Here is a 14,097-nt window from a genome sequence, read left to right as displayed (position 1 = left end):
AGTCTGTAGAGTGATGTATATCTTAGGGTGCATGTGCCTTCATGCATCTTAATATGGCGCTTTTTTACTATATGTCTGTCGTTGTTATGTGTCCTTGTGAGTTATTGATGATGTATGCTGTGATAAAACAACTTCCCAAGTTGGGATGAATAAAGTAACACTCTACTCTCTTCTCTAGGTACTGTACGAGTGAGTATTCTGGCTTGACAAATTGAGTCTCTCTTCTCATTACAAATGACTAATTCATCAGGAGACAAGGTAATGATAAAAATGACCTGAGCAACTTTGACCATAATGATGCACCCAGGTTTGAAGTCCCCTTCCCTCATTTGTTCATCTTCTGAATTCCTGAATCAATAATGATACAACTACAGGCAGCTGAGTATAACAGAATGAGCTAGTCTACAGTACAGTGGCTGCAGACAGACATAGATGGGTTTGGGAGGAGAGGCTTATTAGGTCATGTATATTTTTGTGAATGTCCCAAATGGGACCCTGCTCCATATATAGTGCACTACTTTTATCCAGAGCCCTTTGGGCCCTGGTCAAATGTAGTGTACTCACTACATTGTGAATAGGGGTGCCATTTGGGACACAGTCTATGTCATTTTCTATTCTTCCACCTCTTTAGTCAGGGGTCTCACTCCTGTGTTCATTTCCGTCTCATTACCAGAAGCTGGAAGCCATTATTAAGTAGTTAATCTATCACACAGCATGAATAGCTTCTAAAAGGTGAACAGGAATGGATTCTCACTGAAACCCACAAAAATAAAGTATCAGTGATGAATTGCATGGGCTTAGCAGGAAATCTGCCTTTGAATTAATGAATAGTTTTTATCATTTCAAAAAGAAAAGGAGTTTGGGTGGGGTTGGTTGCTTGGAGTATGACCCTGAAACCTATAGGAAGGAATCTATAGGCAAAGCAATGCATTAAATCAAGCTAAGTTATAACCCTGGCCATACTGTGGGGTGCTGTAGCGGAGCTATGCAGATATATGGAGGAGGCTAGAAAACAGAAAATCTATTGTGTAATCTATAGAGGAGGGGAGGGGAGGAGAGGAGCTGTGTATCTCAGTGAAGCTTTATTGGCTTAAGTGCTTCTTCTTGGGGTGCAGTGGATCAACATTTATTAAGCTGAAAATGAATTGTGAAAGCTGTAGGTATGGGCCTTAGAGGATGAAAGGGTGTGCGTACAAGTGTGTGTGTGCCCGCACATGCTTGTGTGTAGGCACATGCATACGTGTTCACCTGTGTGTTTGTTTGCTTATGCAGATATCCCCTTTGTCTCTCTCTGAGTTCTTGCCGAGTGTACTTGGTGCTTGGCTGATGCTTGCAGACGGCAGCCAGGTGGCCTAGTGTTGAGCGCAGAGAGGCCCGGCCAGATGATTTATCACAGAATACCCTTTGCTTAATGGAAATTAAAGCAGGCCACTGCTTGGCTCGCTAATTTCTTAGATAACAAGTTCAAGCTGTTCACACTGAGGACAATTTTTGTTGGTTTGGGCTATGGGGAAAAACAACAAAGGCAATTAAGCCAAGAGGAATGGCCTCAGTAGTGTATGAATTTATTTTTTACCCTTTCTGTTATGGGTTACATGGCTTCTAACTTAAGTAGTTGTTTCAACTACTAAATTAAGTAGAGTTGGTTCCTTTTTCTACTGTTTCCAGTAACTTATCACTTACTAATGTAACGGTTGGCTATACAGTACCAGTCAAAGTTTTTCTACATTGTAGAATAATAGTGACATCAAAACTATGAAATAACTATGAAATAACACATGGAATCATGCTGTAACCAAAAAAAGTGTTAAACAAATCAAAATATATTTTATATGAGATTATTCAAAGTAGCCTCCCTTTGCCTCGATGACAATTTTGCACACTCTTGGCATTCTCTCTACCAGCTTCATGAGGTAGTCACCTGGAATGCATTTCAATTAACAGGTGTGCCTTGTTAAAAGTTCATTTGTGGAATTAATTTCCTAGACCAAGTCCTTATTATGGCCAGAATACTGTAGCTCAAATAAGCAAAGAGAAATGACAGTCCGTCATTACTTTAAGACATGAAGGCCAGTCAATCTGGAAAATTTCAAGAACTTTAAAAGTTTCTTCAAGTGCCGTCGCAAAAACCATCAAGCGCTATGATGAAACTGCCTGTCATGAGGACTGCGAAAGGAAAGGGAGACCCAGTTACATCTGCAGGCTTTGTAAGGGCTATTTGACCAAGAAGGAGAGTGAGGGAGTGCTGCATCAGATGACCTGGCCTCCACCCAATTGAGATGGTTGGGAATGAGTTGGACTGCAGAGTGAAGGAAAAGCAATAAACAAGTGCTCAGCATATATGGGAACTTCTTCAAGAAAATCATTCCAGGTGAAGCTGGTTGAGAGAATGCCAAGAGTGTGCAATGATGTCATAAAGGCAAAGGGTGTCTACTTTGAAGAATCTCAAATCTAAAATCAATTTAGATTAGTTTAACACTTTTTTAATTACTACATGAGTCCATGTGTTATTTCATAGTTTTGATGTCTTTACTATTATTTTACAATGTAGAAAATAATCAAAATAAAGAAAAATCCTTGAATGAGTAGATGTGTCCAAACTTTTGACAGGTACTGTATATTAGATAAAACTGACCTCCAATCTCTCCATGCAGAGAAGAGCACCTCGAAGACAGTCTCATCAAGCATATTGTGTGTATTAAAAACAGTAACTGAGGGGATCTGTTTGTGGCCATGCATCTTTTGTCAGCCCAGATGAGTGTAACTAACAGCACATCAGAATGCTGACATTTTATGTCAATAATTAATTTCATTGACCACAACACCAGAAGTGAACTCTTGCTATTGACTCATAGAAGGATTGTGCATTTAGTGGGAAACCAACAGCGAGTCACAGTGAGTGATATGTTTTTGTGACCATTGTAATTCCCATAGCGAAGCGGTGTGGTAAAGACATCTCAGAGAGAGAGAGAGAGAGAGAGCTACAGTAAGCAGATGACAGAACACATCTGACCATGTTTAACAGTGCTAATGGTTAGGTGGAAATGACTTCATGAAATATATAAACATTATGTTTATAAGCAGCATAAGCAGTAAGTAGTTATCAGAAAATATAAATAGTCACACAGTCAAAACAGAAGACAAAAAAACAGTCTCAAGAAAAGTTCATCCTGCTCTTTCCGCTCCTCTGTGGTTAAAGTTGTGGTAGTGGTGGTGTGTAGGTACTGTGTACGAGAGCTTTTCATTTCAGCTTGTTATGCAGTCTCCTAGTCAATGTTGCCAAGGAATTGTGCTCCTCTCCTGTCCATCCTATCAATCATACAAGATGAGCATTTTGTTTGTTTTTGTTTGCCTTTGCAGCAGGCAGGACCGCTCCCTGGCTGCACGTCACCGACACCGTCCCCACCGGGGTTTCTATGACAACGTCTGGCCATTGAGGCACTCCCGGCGCAGGCACTGTGCTGGCTTCCACCAGTCCCCATTGTGACAGCGGCAAATGGTGCAGTCATCTACCTTCACTTCAATACCGGCTGGGATGATCGTCGTTCCGGCAAAGCAATTTGGACCTGCCTCATGGGAGCAGAGGAAGAGAGTGAAGAGAGAAAGACAGAAGGAAGAGAGACAGAGAGGGAAGGAGGGAGGGGAGAGAAAAGGAGAAATGAGTGTGGTGGTTGTTTTCTCGGGAGGTTCTGTAAGAAGGGGATGGCAGAGTGATGCCTGCTTGGGGAGTTTCGAAGTCAGGACAGACACACAGATCCTTTCATGGGCATGCACAGATAGGCTTGTTTTTGCAACATTAAAGCGCTTTTCTTAGCCTGGCTCTCCCTCGACATAGAATGCTTTGCATTTCAATGTGCCGCAAGCAGAGAGGAGAGAAGAGGAAGGAGAGGGCTTGACAGCACAGAGAGAGCTGGAATACAAACACACACACAAATGCACACATGTACACATGTACTCCTGCACACACAAAAACAAATGCACACCAACACACACAGAGAGAGGGAAAGTCACTCCTTGATTCCTAGTCTGCATGGAAAGGCCTCCTCAGCCTCTGTGGAAAGTTTATTTGGTCGATCATTGCGCTAGCAACGCGCAAGATAGTGGGTTTGATTCCCATGACCACCCATATGTGAAATGCACACAGGACAGTAAGTCGCTTTGAATAATGTATTACATTATCTTCCTACAAGACTTAACAATGAATGTTTCCCAGCATGCACGTGAGATTTGGTTCTGGGTGCTGAGATTAGGAAAGCCTAGTAGCCTATTTAATTTCTTTGGAAAAGATAATCATGTCCAGATTGTGTCCCTGCTCCCTGGCTGCATATAATCTTGAATCTTGATTCAAAAGTAATGTAAAGTAAGTAGCGAGCCTTGTCTGAACTGGAATGGCCCATAGTGCAGGAGCCTCCTGTTTCTGAAGCGCGAGGTAGCATGCTGTACAAGTACACTTCCTGACAGGACACAAGTCTATTGCATGGCCTAAATTATAGTTCAGTAAAAAGTCAAAGTAAATGCTCTACATCAAACAGGCAAAGCATCAATATAGGATCAATATTGAATCCTACTACACAGGCTCTGACGCTTGTAGGATGTGGCAGGGTTTACAAACTATCACAAATTACAAAGGGAAAACCAGCCACGAGCTTTCCAGTGATGTAAGCCTACCAAACAAGATAAATACCTTCTATGTGCCCTTCGAGTCGAGCAACATTGAACTGTGGGTTCATGAGAGCATCAGCTGTTCTGGACGACTGTGTGATCACGCTCTCCATAGCCGATTTGAGTAAGACCTTTTAAATAGGTTAACATTCACAAGGCGGATTACCATAAAGCGTACTGAGAGCATACGTTGACCTCTCCCTGACCCAGTCTGTAATACCTAAATGTCTCAAGCAGACCACCACCATCTCTGTGCCTACAAATGCCAAGGTAACCTGTCTAACTGACTACCGCCTCGTAGCACTAATATCTGTTGCCATGACATGCTTTGAAAGGTTGATCATGGCTCACGTCAACACCATCATCAGACACCCTGGACCCACTCCAATTTGCACACCGCCCCAAAATATTCACAGATGACGCAATCTATATTGCAATCTACTCTGCCCTTTCCCACCTGGACAAAAGGAACACCTATGTGATAATGCTGTTCATTGACTACAGCTCAGCGTTCAACACCATTGTGCACTCCAAGCTCATCACTTAACTAAGGACCCTGGGATTAAACACCTCCCTCTCACTGGATCCTGGACTTGGTGATGGTCCGTCCCCAGGTGATGAGAGTAGGCAACAACACATCTTCCATGCTGACCCTCAACATACAGTAGGGGCCCCTTAGTGGTGCGTGCTTAGTCCCCTCTTGTACTCCCTGTTCACCCACAACTGCGCGGCCATGCACGACTCCAACAAGATCATTAAGTTTGCTAATGACAACGGTGGTAGGACTGATCACCGACGATGATTAGACAGCCTACAGTAGGGGTGTCAAACTCATTCCACGGAGGGTCTAGTGTCTGCATGTTTTTGCTTTTCTCTTTCAATTAAGCCCTCGACAACCAGCTGAGGGGAATTCCTTACTAATGAATGACCTTAATTAATCAATTATGTACAAAAACCCCGCAGACACTTGGCACTCCGTGGAACGAGTGTGACACCTGCCAGGTCAGAGACCAGTGTGGTACCAAGAACACAACCCTTCCCTCAACGTCAGCAAGACAAAGGAGCTGATTGTGGATTACAGGAAACGCGGGCCGAGTACGCCCCAATCCACATCGACAGGGCTGTTGTGGAACAGGTGGAGAGCTTCAAGTTCCTCTGTGTCCACATCACTAAGGAATCTATCATGGTTCACACACATCAGCACGTCGTGAAAAGGGCATGACAATGCCTCTTCCCCCTCAGGAGGCTGAAAAGATTTGGCATGGGCCCTCAGATCCTCAAAAGGTTCTTCAGCTGCACCATTGAGAGCATCTTGACTGGCTGCATCACTGATTGGTTATTTTTACACTTTCTGAAAATGTTCCTCTGGATTGTTGGGAAGGGCCCGTAAGTAAGCATTTCACTGTTAGTCTACACCTGTTGTTTATGAAGCATGTGACAAATAACATTTGATTAATATTAAGAAAACCAGACGGCATGATTTTCTTGTTTATTTTATTTACTGACTGACAGGGTTCGACTCCAACACTCAGACATAATTTACAAACACAGCACTTGTAAGTGCTTCAGATCAGAGGCATTAGGGATGCCAACATGGTTGTAAGGTTCTGTATTTATTTTCTTAGTCAACCATGTGTTCTGTTTCGTTGTGTTCTTGTACATAGCCCTGCTTCTCTGTGTTCTTGAACGTAGCCCTGTCTTTCATTTATATTCATTGATTTCTCCTGTGTTAGTTACTCACCTGGTCTCATCTGCTCCTTATTTAGTTCAGTTCATTTTGACTCTACTAAGCCTTTTCCCAGCTCATTTGTGAGAACCAGTTACAGCCTTCAGTCCTAGTTTTGTTTCACCTGCCTGTTTGCCTACCTGTGTATGACCACTGCCTGCCTGTTTGCCTACCTGTGTATGACCACTGCCTGCCTGTTTGCCTACCAGTGTATGACCACTGCCTGCCTGTTTGCCTACCTGTGTATGACCACTGCCTGCCTGTTTGCCTACCTGTGTATGACCACTGCCTGCCTGTTTGCCTACCTGTGTATGACCACTGCCTGCCTGTTTGCCTACCAGTGTATGACCACTGCCTGCCTGTTTGCCTACCTGTGTATGACCACTGCCTGCCTGTTTGCCTACCTGTGTATGACCACTGCCTGCCTGTTTGCCTACCTGTGTATGACCACTGCCTGCCTGTTTGCCTACCTGTGTATGACCACTGCCTGCCTGTTTGCCTACCTGTGTATGACCACTGCCTGCCTGTGTCCACGATTCCTGCCTTCTAAGAAGGTGAAATTAACACCTGCCGCGCTCTGCGCATGAATCTACACCTTTTTCTCCCTGAGTATTCATCACAGCGTTATATTAATAGATGCTTTGAATTGGACCATAATTATGTCCTGCCTGAGCATTCGAAGTGTAACTTTTTGGTGTCAGGGAAAATGTATGGGAGTAAAAGTACATATTTTCTTTAGGATTGTAGTCAGAATTATATAGGGAATAGGGTGCCATTTCAGACACATACTTAACTCACCCTTGTCTGTTTAACCCACATAGGGGAATATCATGTCAGGAATAATCATATGTAAAAACATCTCTAACTATAGTAATAATAGACCACTAGCTACACCTCATAATAATAAAGACACTGCCCACATCCCCACAGCAGAATCTAAAATATGCAATCAGTATCAGTTTTCTTTCTGATTTTATTGCATTAAAATAGCTTGTCTCAAGGCCTACTGTAAGCAGTCCTCAATGATCTGCAGTACTGTCTCTTACTCCTCTTCCTCAAGGTATACTACTGACTCCATCCAGGAGTTTAGTGTTTTAACAGACACCCAGGCATTTGGAAACACCCCTCAGCTGCTCTGGAATAAACTTCGGTTTCCGGATTTCTTGCTAATAGCTGAGTGAACACACTAGCAGTGTAGCAGTGCAAGACTGCACTGAACCAAATAGATCTAATGGCATCAAGTATACCTTATAATACATCAAACACTATCTAGCCTAGCACTACCTCCTTCCGGCACCTTGGGCTACCCATACCCCTCTCTTCCGTGCCCGGGTCGATTCTGCTCTCGTAGTCTACTAAGATATGATAAAAGCCCATCAATCAACCTGTACCTCAATGGAGAAATCGTGAGAGGCCTGATGCCAAGTCCTAATTCTCATTGATCCACAGCTTCAGTACAGCTGGCACAAGTCATAGACAAACTGGGCAGAGGTTGATAAGAAAAGTGGGCATCAAGCAGCCCTGCCAAGTGTGGGTGTTTACGATGGGAAATGACACTTCTGAGTCACATCAGGCGAAAGGCACAATACGGGTCCCAAATGGCACCCTATTCCCTTTGCAGTGCAGTACCCTTTCTCCCCAATTTCGATCTTGTCTCATCACTGCAACTCCCCAACAGGCTCGGGAGGCGAAGGTGGAGTCATGCGTCCTCCGAAACATGACCCGCCAAACCGCACTTCTTAACACCCGCCCACTTAACCGAGACACCAGCCACTCCAATGTGTCGGAGAAAACACCATTCAACTGACGACCGAGTCATGCGTCCTCCAGAACATGACCCGCCAAACCGCACTTCTTAACACCCGCCCACTTAACCGAGACGCCAGCCACTCCAATGTGTCTGAGAAAACACCATTCAACTGACAACCGAGTCATGCGTCCTCCGGAACATGACCCGCCAAACCGCACTTCTTAACCGAGACGCCAGCCACTCCAATGTGTCGGAGAAAACACCATTCAACTGCCACAAGGATTCGCTAGAGCAAAGCCCTCCCTGGCCAAACTGCCACCTAACCCGCACTACGCTGGGCCAATTGTGCGACGCCCTATGGGGCTCCCGATAACGGCACTGTAAAGAGAATACGGTGCCATTTGTGATGCAGTCACATGCAAGGACACAGTATCCACTGCCTGTCACCACTGCCTGTCACTACTGCCTGTCACTGCAGAAGATGGAAAAGACAAGGCTCTGAGACCTTGGGACATTGCTCCATTCAAAGCCAGTGCTTGTCTGTTAGTACTGTCAACAGGGATACATGTTACCTGTTTCTCTGTGTTGCCACTTGACTGTCTATCAGGAATACAGTGACTGACAGGTCAGATGAAAAGGAATAGATAGACGCTGAAAAGACTAGTTCCCATGTGTATTTTCCCTGCAAAACTGTAAAAGAACTTTATGTAAGCTACATTTACTTGTGAATAATTTAAATGTATCTTACATAAAGTAAATTCATATTTAAATCAAATTCATAAGTTAATTTATATCCCTTTAGGATAGAGCTAGGTTGTTACATTTGCATAGTCCTTAGGGATCCTCAGCTTAATTTGCCGAAAGGAAACCTTGAAGAAAGCCTGATGAAGCCCTCTGCAAGTCAGAGTACTTTAGTCAAAGTATGTGTATCTGCTGATATGTCCCATATGTCACCCGATGGGCCCTGCAATGTTAGCCGTTTTTGTCATTTTAGTAGTAATTTACTGTATTAATCAACAGTAGGATACTGTGTAAACTGAATATAGTAAATTACCGTAGGATGCACAGTAAAATACTGAACATTTATTTTACAGTACACTGTAATTTCAACAGTAAAACACTGTGAAATGCAGAGTAAAATAACTTAAATGTGTTTTACTGTATTAATTATGGTGCATTTTGAGAAAATGGTGTGGACGGGGAAAGAATCTCTGACTCATTAACATATTTTAAGGTATGGCTTGTAAGAGACTATATTTGTTGCACCCGTGAGTGAGAATGCTGTACCTCCACGGAATACGGTAATATAAGCTACTCCAATGGTGCAACAGTCTACGGCTAAATCACCCCGGGTACATTCCTGGGCTGTGACATGGTCGTCCTTGGCCGTGAGAGATATTGAATGGTTCACAATTGGCCCAGCACCGTCTGAGTTAGGGGAGGGTTTAGCTGGTGGGGCTTTACTTGGCTCATTGTGCTTGAATGACCCCTTGTGGGCCGGGTGCCTGATGGACTGATGATTGTTACATGTTATTATAACAGATGCAATTTGATTTGATTAATGTAAGCTGAATTGATTATTTATTGTTTGAATTGTTTATTATTTTTGGAATTGAACAAAATTTGTTTTGAAATTTTAGCATGTATTGAATTTTGGAATAACCATTTAAATGGACCTTTAATGGTTGCGTTACTAGCCATGTGCTTTTGATCCATTTCTGTCAGTTTTGTTTTGTTAAGGCCTAAAGTGCAACTGATATAAAACACCTAGTAATTACATTTATGCTGTAATATGTAAATACATAGAGCCAACCTGCTTGGTCTAATCCCTTGTAATTACAGTAAAATACTGTAGAAATCATTTTCTTACAGTTTAATAGTCACTTTTACTGTGTTTAATTTCTCTGGCATCAAGTTACCTTGAATACCTAAGTATTGGCACTATCCAGATATGGTCAGAGCTACACTACCATTCAAAAGTTTGGGGTCACTTAGAAATATCATTGTTTTTGAAAGAAAAGCACATTTTTTTGCTCATTAAAATAACATCAAATTGATCACAAATACAGTGTAGATATTGTTAATGTTGTAAATGACTATTGTAGCTGGAAATTGCAGATTTTTTATGGAATATCTACATAGGCATACAGAGGCCCGTTAATAGCATCCATCACTCCTGTGTTCCAATGGCACGTTTTAAGTTGATCATTTTCAAAGGCTAATTGATCAATAGAAAACCCTTTTGAAATTATGTTAGCACAGCTGAAAACTGTGGTGCTGATTAATGAAGCAATACAACTGGCCTTCTTTAGACTAGTTGAGTATCTGGAGCATCAGCATTTGTGGGTTTGATTACAGGCTCAAAATAGCTAGAAACAAAGAATTTCCTTCTGAAACTCGTCCATCTATTCTTGTTCTGAGAAATGAAAGCTATTCCATGCGAGAAATTGCCAAGAAACTGAAGATCTCATGCAACGCTGTGTACTACTCCCTTCATAGAACAGCGCAAACTGGCCCTAACCTGAATAGAAAGAGGAGTGGCTCTAACCAGAATAGAAAGAGGGGTGGGAGGTCCCGGTGCACAACTGAGCAAGAGGACAAGTACATTAGTGTCTAGTTTGAGAAACAGACGCCTCACAAGTCTTCAACTGGCAGCTTCATTAAATAGTACCCGTAAAAACCAGTCTCAACGTCAACAGTGAAGAGGCAACTCTGGGATGCTGGCCTTCTAGTCAGTTGCAAAGAAAAAGCACACACAAAATCATACGTACACATGCGTACACATGCGTCTCTCTCTCTCTCTCTCTCTCTCTCTCTCGCTCTCTCGCTCTACAACAGAGATCTTGCCAGAGCTGGCTTTGGCTCCCTATGGGGCTGGAGATGGCAGGCAGGCTCCCTGAAATGCCACCACCACGAGGGTGTCACTGTATCCTGTCTGTGTGGATTAGTGCTTCCTCCAGCTGCAGGCCCAATGTGTGTGTGCGCGCACGCCTGCGGAAGTGTGTGTCTGTGTGTACAAGCATCTTCCTTGTACACCTTACAGCTCCAGTACCCTCTTTCAGAGAGCTTAGCCTATATAGGACAAACTGCGCTACAAACGAAGATACAGTCATTTTAGTGAACATAGGAATTTGATTGAAGTCTAAATTGGGACATTTATTTATTCTTTATTCCTTATATATACTGCTATGAGCCATATCCCAAGTGGATGCTCTTGTCCTTTTCCTTAAGGATGCACTGAAATGTCCTTTCCTGTCTCTTGCATGTGAGAAGCCCTTCATTAGTTTGTTCTTCATTGTTTACGTGGAGCTAGTTTAATTAACAGTCAGTTTAGTCCCTTTTGCATTTTCCATTGAGAGAGTTAGCCTATACAATGGCAAAATCATCATCATGATGTCTGACCTGCAAGACTATACCCTAGTGGCTATGTGTGGCTATTTGGCTATTTGGCTCAGGTATGGATGCCCTGAGCTACAAGGCAAATTCTTCAGTGTAAATGTTTTAATCTATTAAACACTGAAAATGTCTGTGAACCAATATATACACATGAACCATATTAAATTAACACAGGACTTAGTAGAGTTACCACCCATGACTGTATTTGTTAGTGACAGAGACAATGTTGCATTCATCCATTTTCCATCATATGTTATAATTAAAATGTTTTATTATTTAACACAATACCATTAGTGATGGGGAAACTGAGCTTCCTGAAGCATTGATGTTTCCTAGCCAATTGCATCGAAAATAGGTTCATTACTTGAAGCTTTGATCAACACAGTGTATATTGGTGGCCCCTGCTGGTCAAAATAATCTAGAGCTGCCAAATTATTATAGACGACGTCCCACACCCCATATCGCGTTTGCAGTGTAGCCTTTTTGTTTCCTACCAAAGCAATACCAAACCAATCAGATGGTTGTTTGACAAAACAAAGCTTCAGACGTCATTGATCATGTGCTTCTGATAAAGTGATACAGACATAGACACACTGCTTCGAAGTACACCGCTTAGCGATTTCGACACATGCCTTGGAGTTCCTGTATCAAACGTAACATAACTAAATATCATACATATTTCATTAAGCCTTGTTTTGAGGGCCTAGTTTTACACAAATGCTTGGGCCTGAGACTCATACACATTTGCAGTGTTAATGCTGCTTAGTGTGTTGTATTTAATTAAAGCAGTTTGTTGTGTCCTCATTAGCGCTCGGGCAACCCCCCCAAAGTAACAGTTTAATATACAGTAAAACATAAAAGATGCACGTCCTCAATTAAAGAGACTGAAGACTCGAATCATGAAAATATAGACGTAGAGAAAGAGAATCTTTTGGTTGGTTTCGATGTGATAAAAGTGTAATTATTTTGTAGTGGGTTTGTATGTGTGTGTGGGTTGAGGGTCAAACAGTTACGTTTCAAGTTTATTTGTGTAACGAATTTGTAATGACTACTTTAGAAATGTAACTCTCCAGTGTGCTCACAATAAAATCACAAGATCAGCAAGAAATATACAAACATACTAGCCTGGTTAACCAGACAAATAGCTATGTTCATCATTCTGTTTTGTGAAACAATGGTGAGCACAGCGTCAGTCTGGTTTACCAGGGTACATGTACACAACAACCAGCAATGCAATAGTAAGGTTGATATACATAAAGTATTTCAGTAAAACCTATGTGCGTGTCAGAAACACACGACAGTAAGTGCCCTTACCGTTTTTACAGACGGGACAGCACTGTTCTGGCTCGTAGACTGGGTTGACACACTCTGGGACGGCACAGTCAGAGACCACACAGTGCACCTCGTTATTTGGTTCACAGCGACACCACTCACAAGGCGAAGGCTGGAGGGAGAGAGGGGGAGGGAGAAAATGGAGAGAGAGAGAGAGTGAGGGAGAATGAGAGACCAAGGGGAGGGAGGGAGAGAGGGGGGAAGATTTTAATTGCATTTGAATACCAATCATATAACTATTGTAACAACATGGTGGCAAGATTACTGTTAATATCAATTTATATGCCTTGAAAAAATACAAGGGTTAATTTGACTGAACATTTAAAAGATCAACTCATGGTCACAGTAGGATGTCTGCACTTAGAAACAAAGGTTCCAAAAGAGTTCTTTGGCTGTCCCCATAGGATAACCTTTTTTGGTTCCACTTAGAAACCTTTGGTAGAGGTAGAACCCCATGTAGAAAGGGTTATACATTGAATCCAAAAAGGTTATATCTGAAACCAAAGGGTTCTGCTATGGAGACAGCTGAATAACCCTTTTAGGTTCTAGATAACACATGTTTTCTAAGTGTGTAGGGTTACTCTTTACAACACATTAGGAAATCCACTGAAACTTCACTTGTAAACTGACAACTATGATTTTATTTAGCAGTGTTCCTAAGCAACAGTGCTTAGCCTACTCATCCTTGGGGGCAATGCTGGAAACAGAGTGATTGAATTGGAACATCTCAATCACGCCACATCAACCTGGGTATGTTTCCGTCTGTCCCTCTACCTACTGAGATCCAACTGGTACCTAATGTCATGGGCAGGTCTCCTATTGGAAAAAAGTTACTGTATGTCCATGGGACTTAGAGTAAGTCCAAGGTAAAATAAAAGAGAAAAACGTCTGTCTGTAGCAAGAGGTAAATATTAAGCTCACATAAAGAATATACTCCGTGGGAGAACTCAACCCAATTGAAACAGAATGAACTCCAACAGTTGTTGTCATGTCATGTCTGCATAAGCAGAAACCTTTGGTTTACCCACTGACCACATTTCGATTATAGTTTGTACACTCTTTAAAAAAAAGGGTTATTTTGCTGTCCCCATAGGAAAACCCTTTTTGGTTCCAGGTAGAACCCCCTTTGGAAAGGATTCTAAATGGAATCCAAAAGGATTCTACCTGGAACCAAAAGGGTTCAAATTGTAATCCTATGGGGACCGCCAAAGAACCCTTTAAGGTTCTAGAT

The 14,097-nt window shown here is 42.4% G+C and overlaps 1 protein-coding gene across 2 annotated transcripts in view; it reads right to left on the bottom strand.

Moving 5' to 3' along the window:
* Positions 1-3,346: 3,346 nt before the first annotated feature.
* LOC135546986 (von Willebrand factor C domain-containing protein 2-like) overlaps positions 3,347-14,097 on the bottom strand; it is a 32,985-nt gene continuing 22,234 nt past the window's right edge. For both annotated transcript variants that reach the window (XM_064975547.1, XM_064975548.1), the window contains 2 exons: positions 12,849-12,978; positions 3,347-3,566 (listed from right to left, as the gene is read on the bottom strand). In XM_064975547.1, coding sequence (XP_064831619.1) covers positions 3,415-3,566; positions 12,849-12,978 — 282 coding nt within the window. In that variant the 3' untranslated portion in view covers positions 3,347-3,414. The remainder of the gene's footprint in view (positions 3,567-12,848; positions 12,979-14,097) is intronic.

The sequence above is a fragment of the Oncorhynchus masou genome, chromosome 10 (genome assembly GCF_036934945.1).
Source record: "Oncorhynchus masou masou isolate Uvic2021 chromosome 10, UVic_Omas_1.1, whole genome shotgun sequence".
Classification (NCBI taxonomy): domain Eukaryota; kingdom Metazoa; phylum Chordata; class Actinopteri; order Salmoniformes; family Salmonidae; genus Oncorhynchus; species Oncorhynchus masou.
This window is presented reverse-complemented; position numbering and strand designations above follow the sequence as displayed.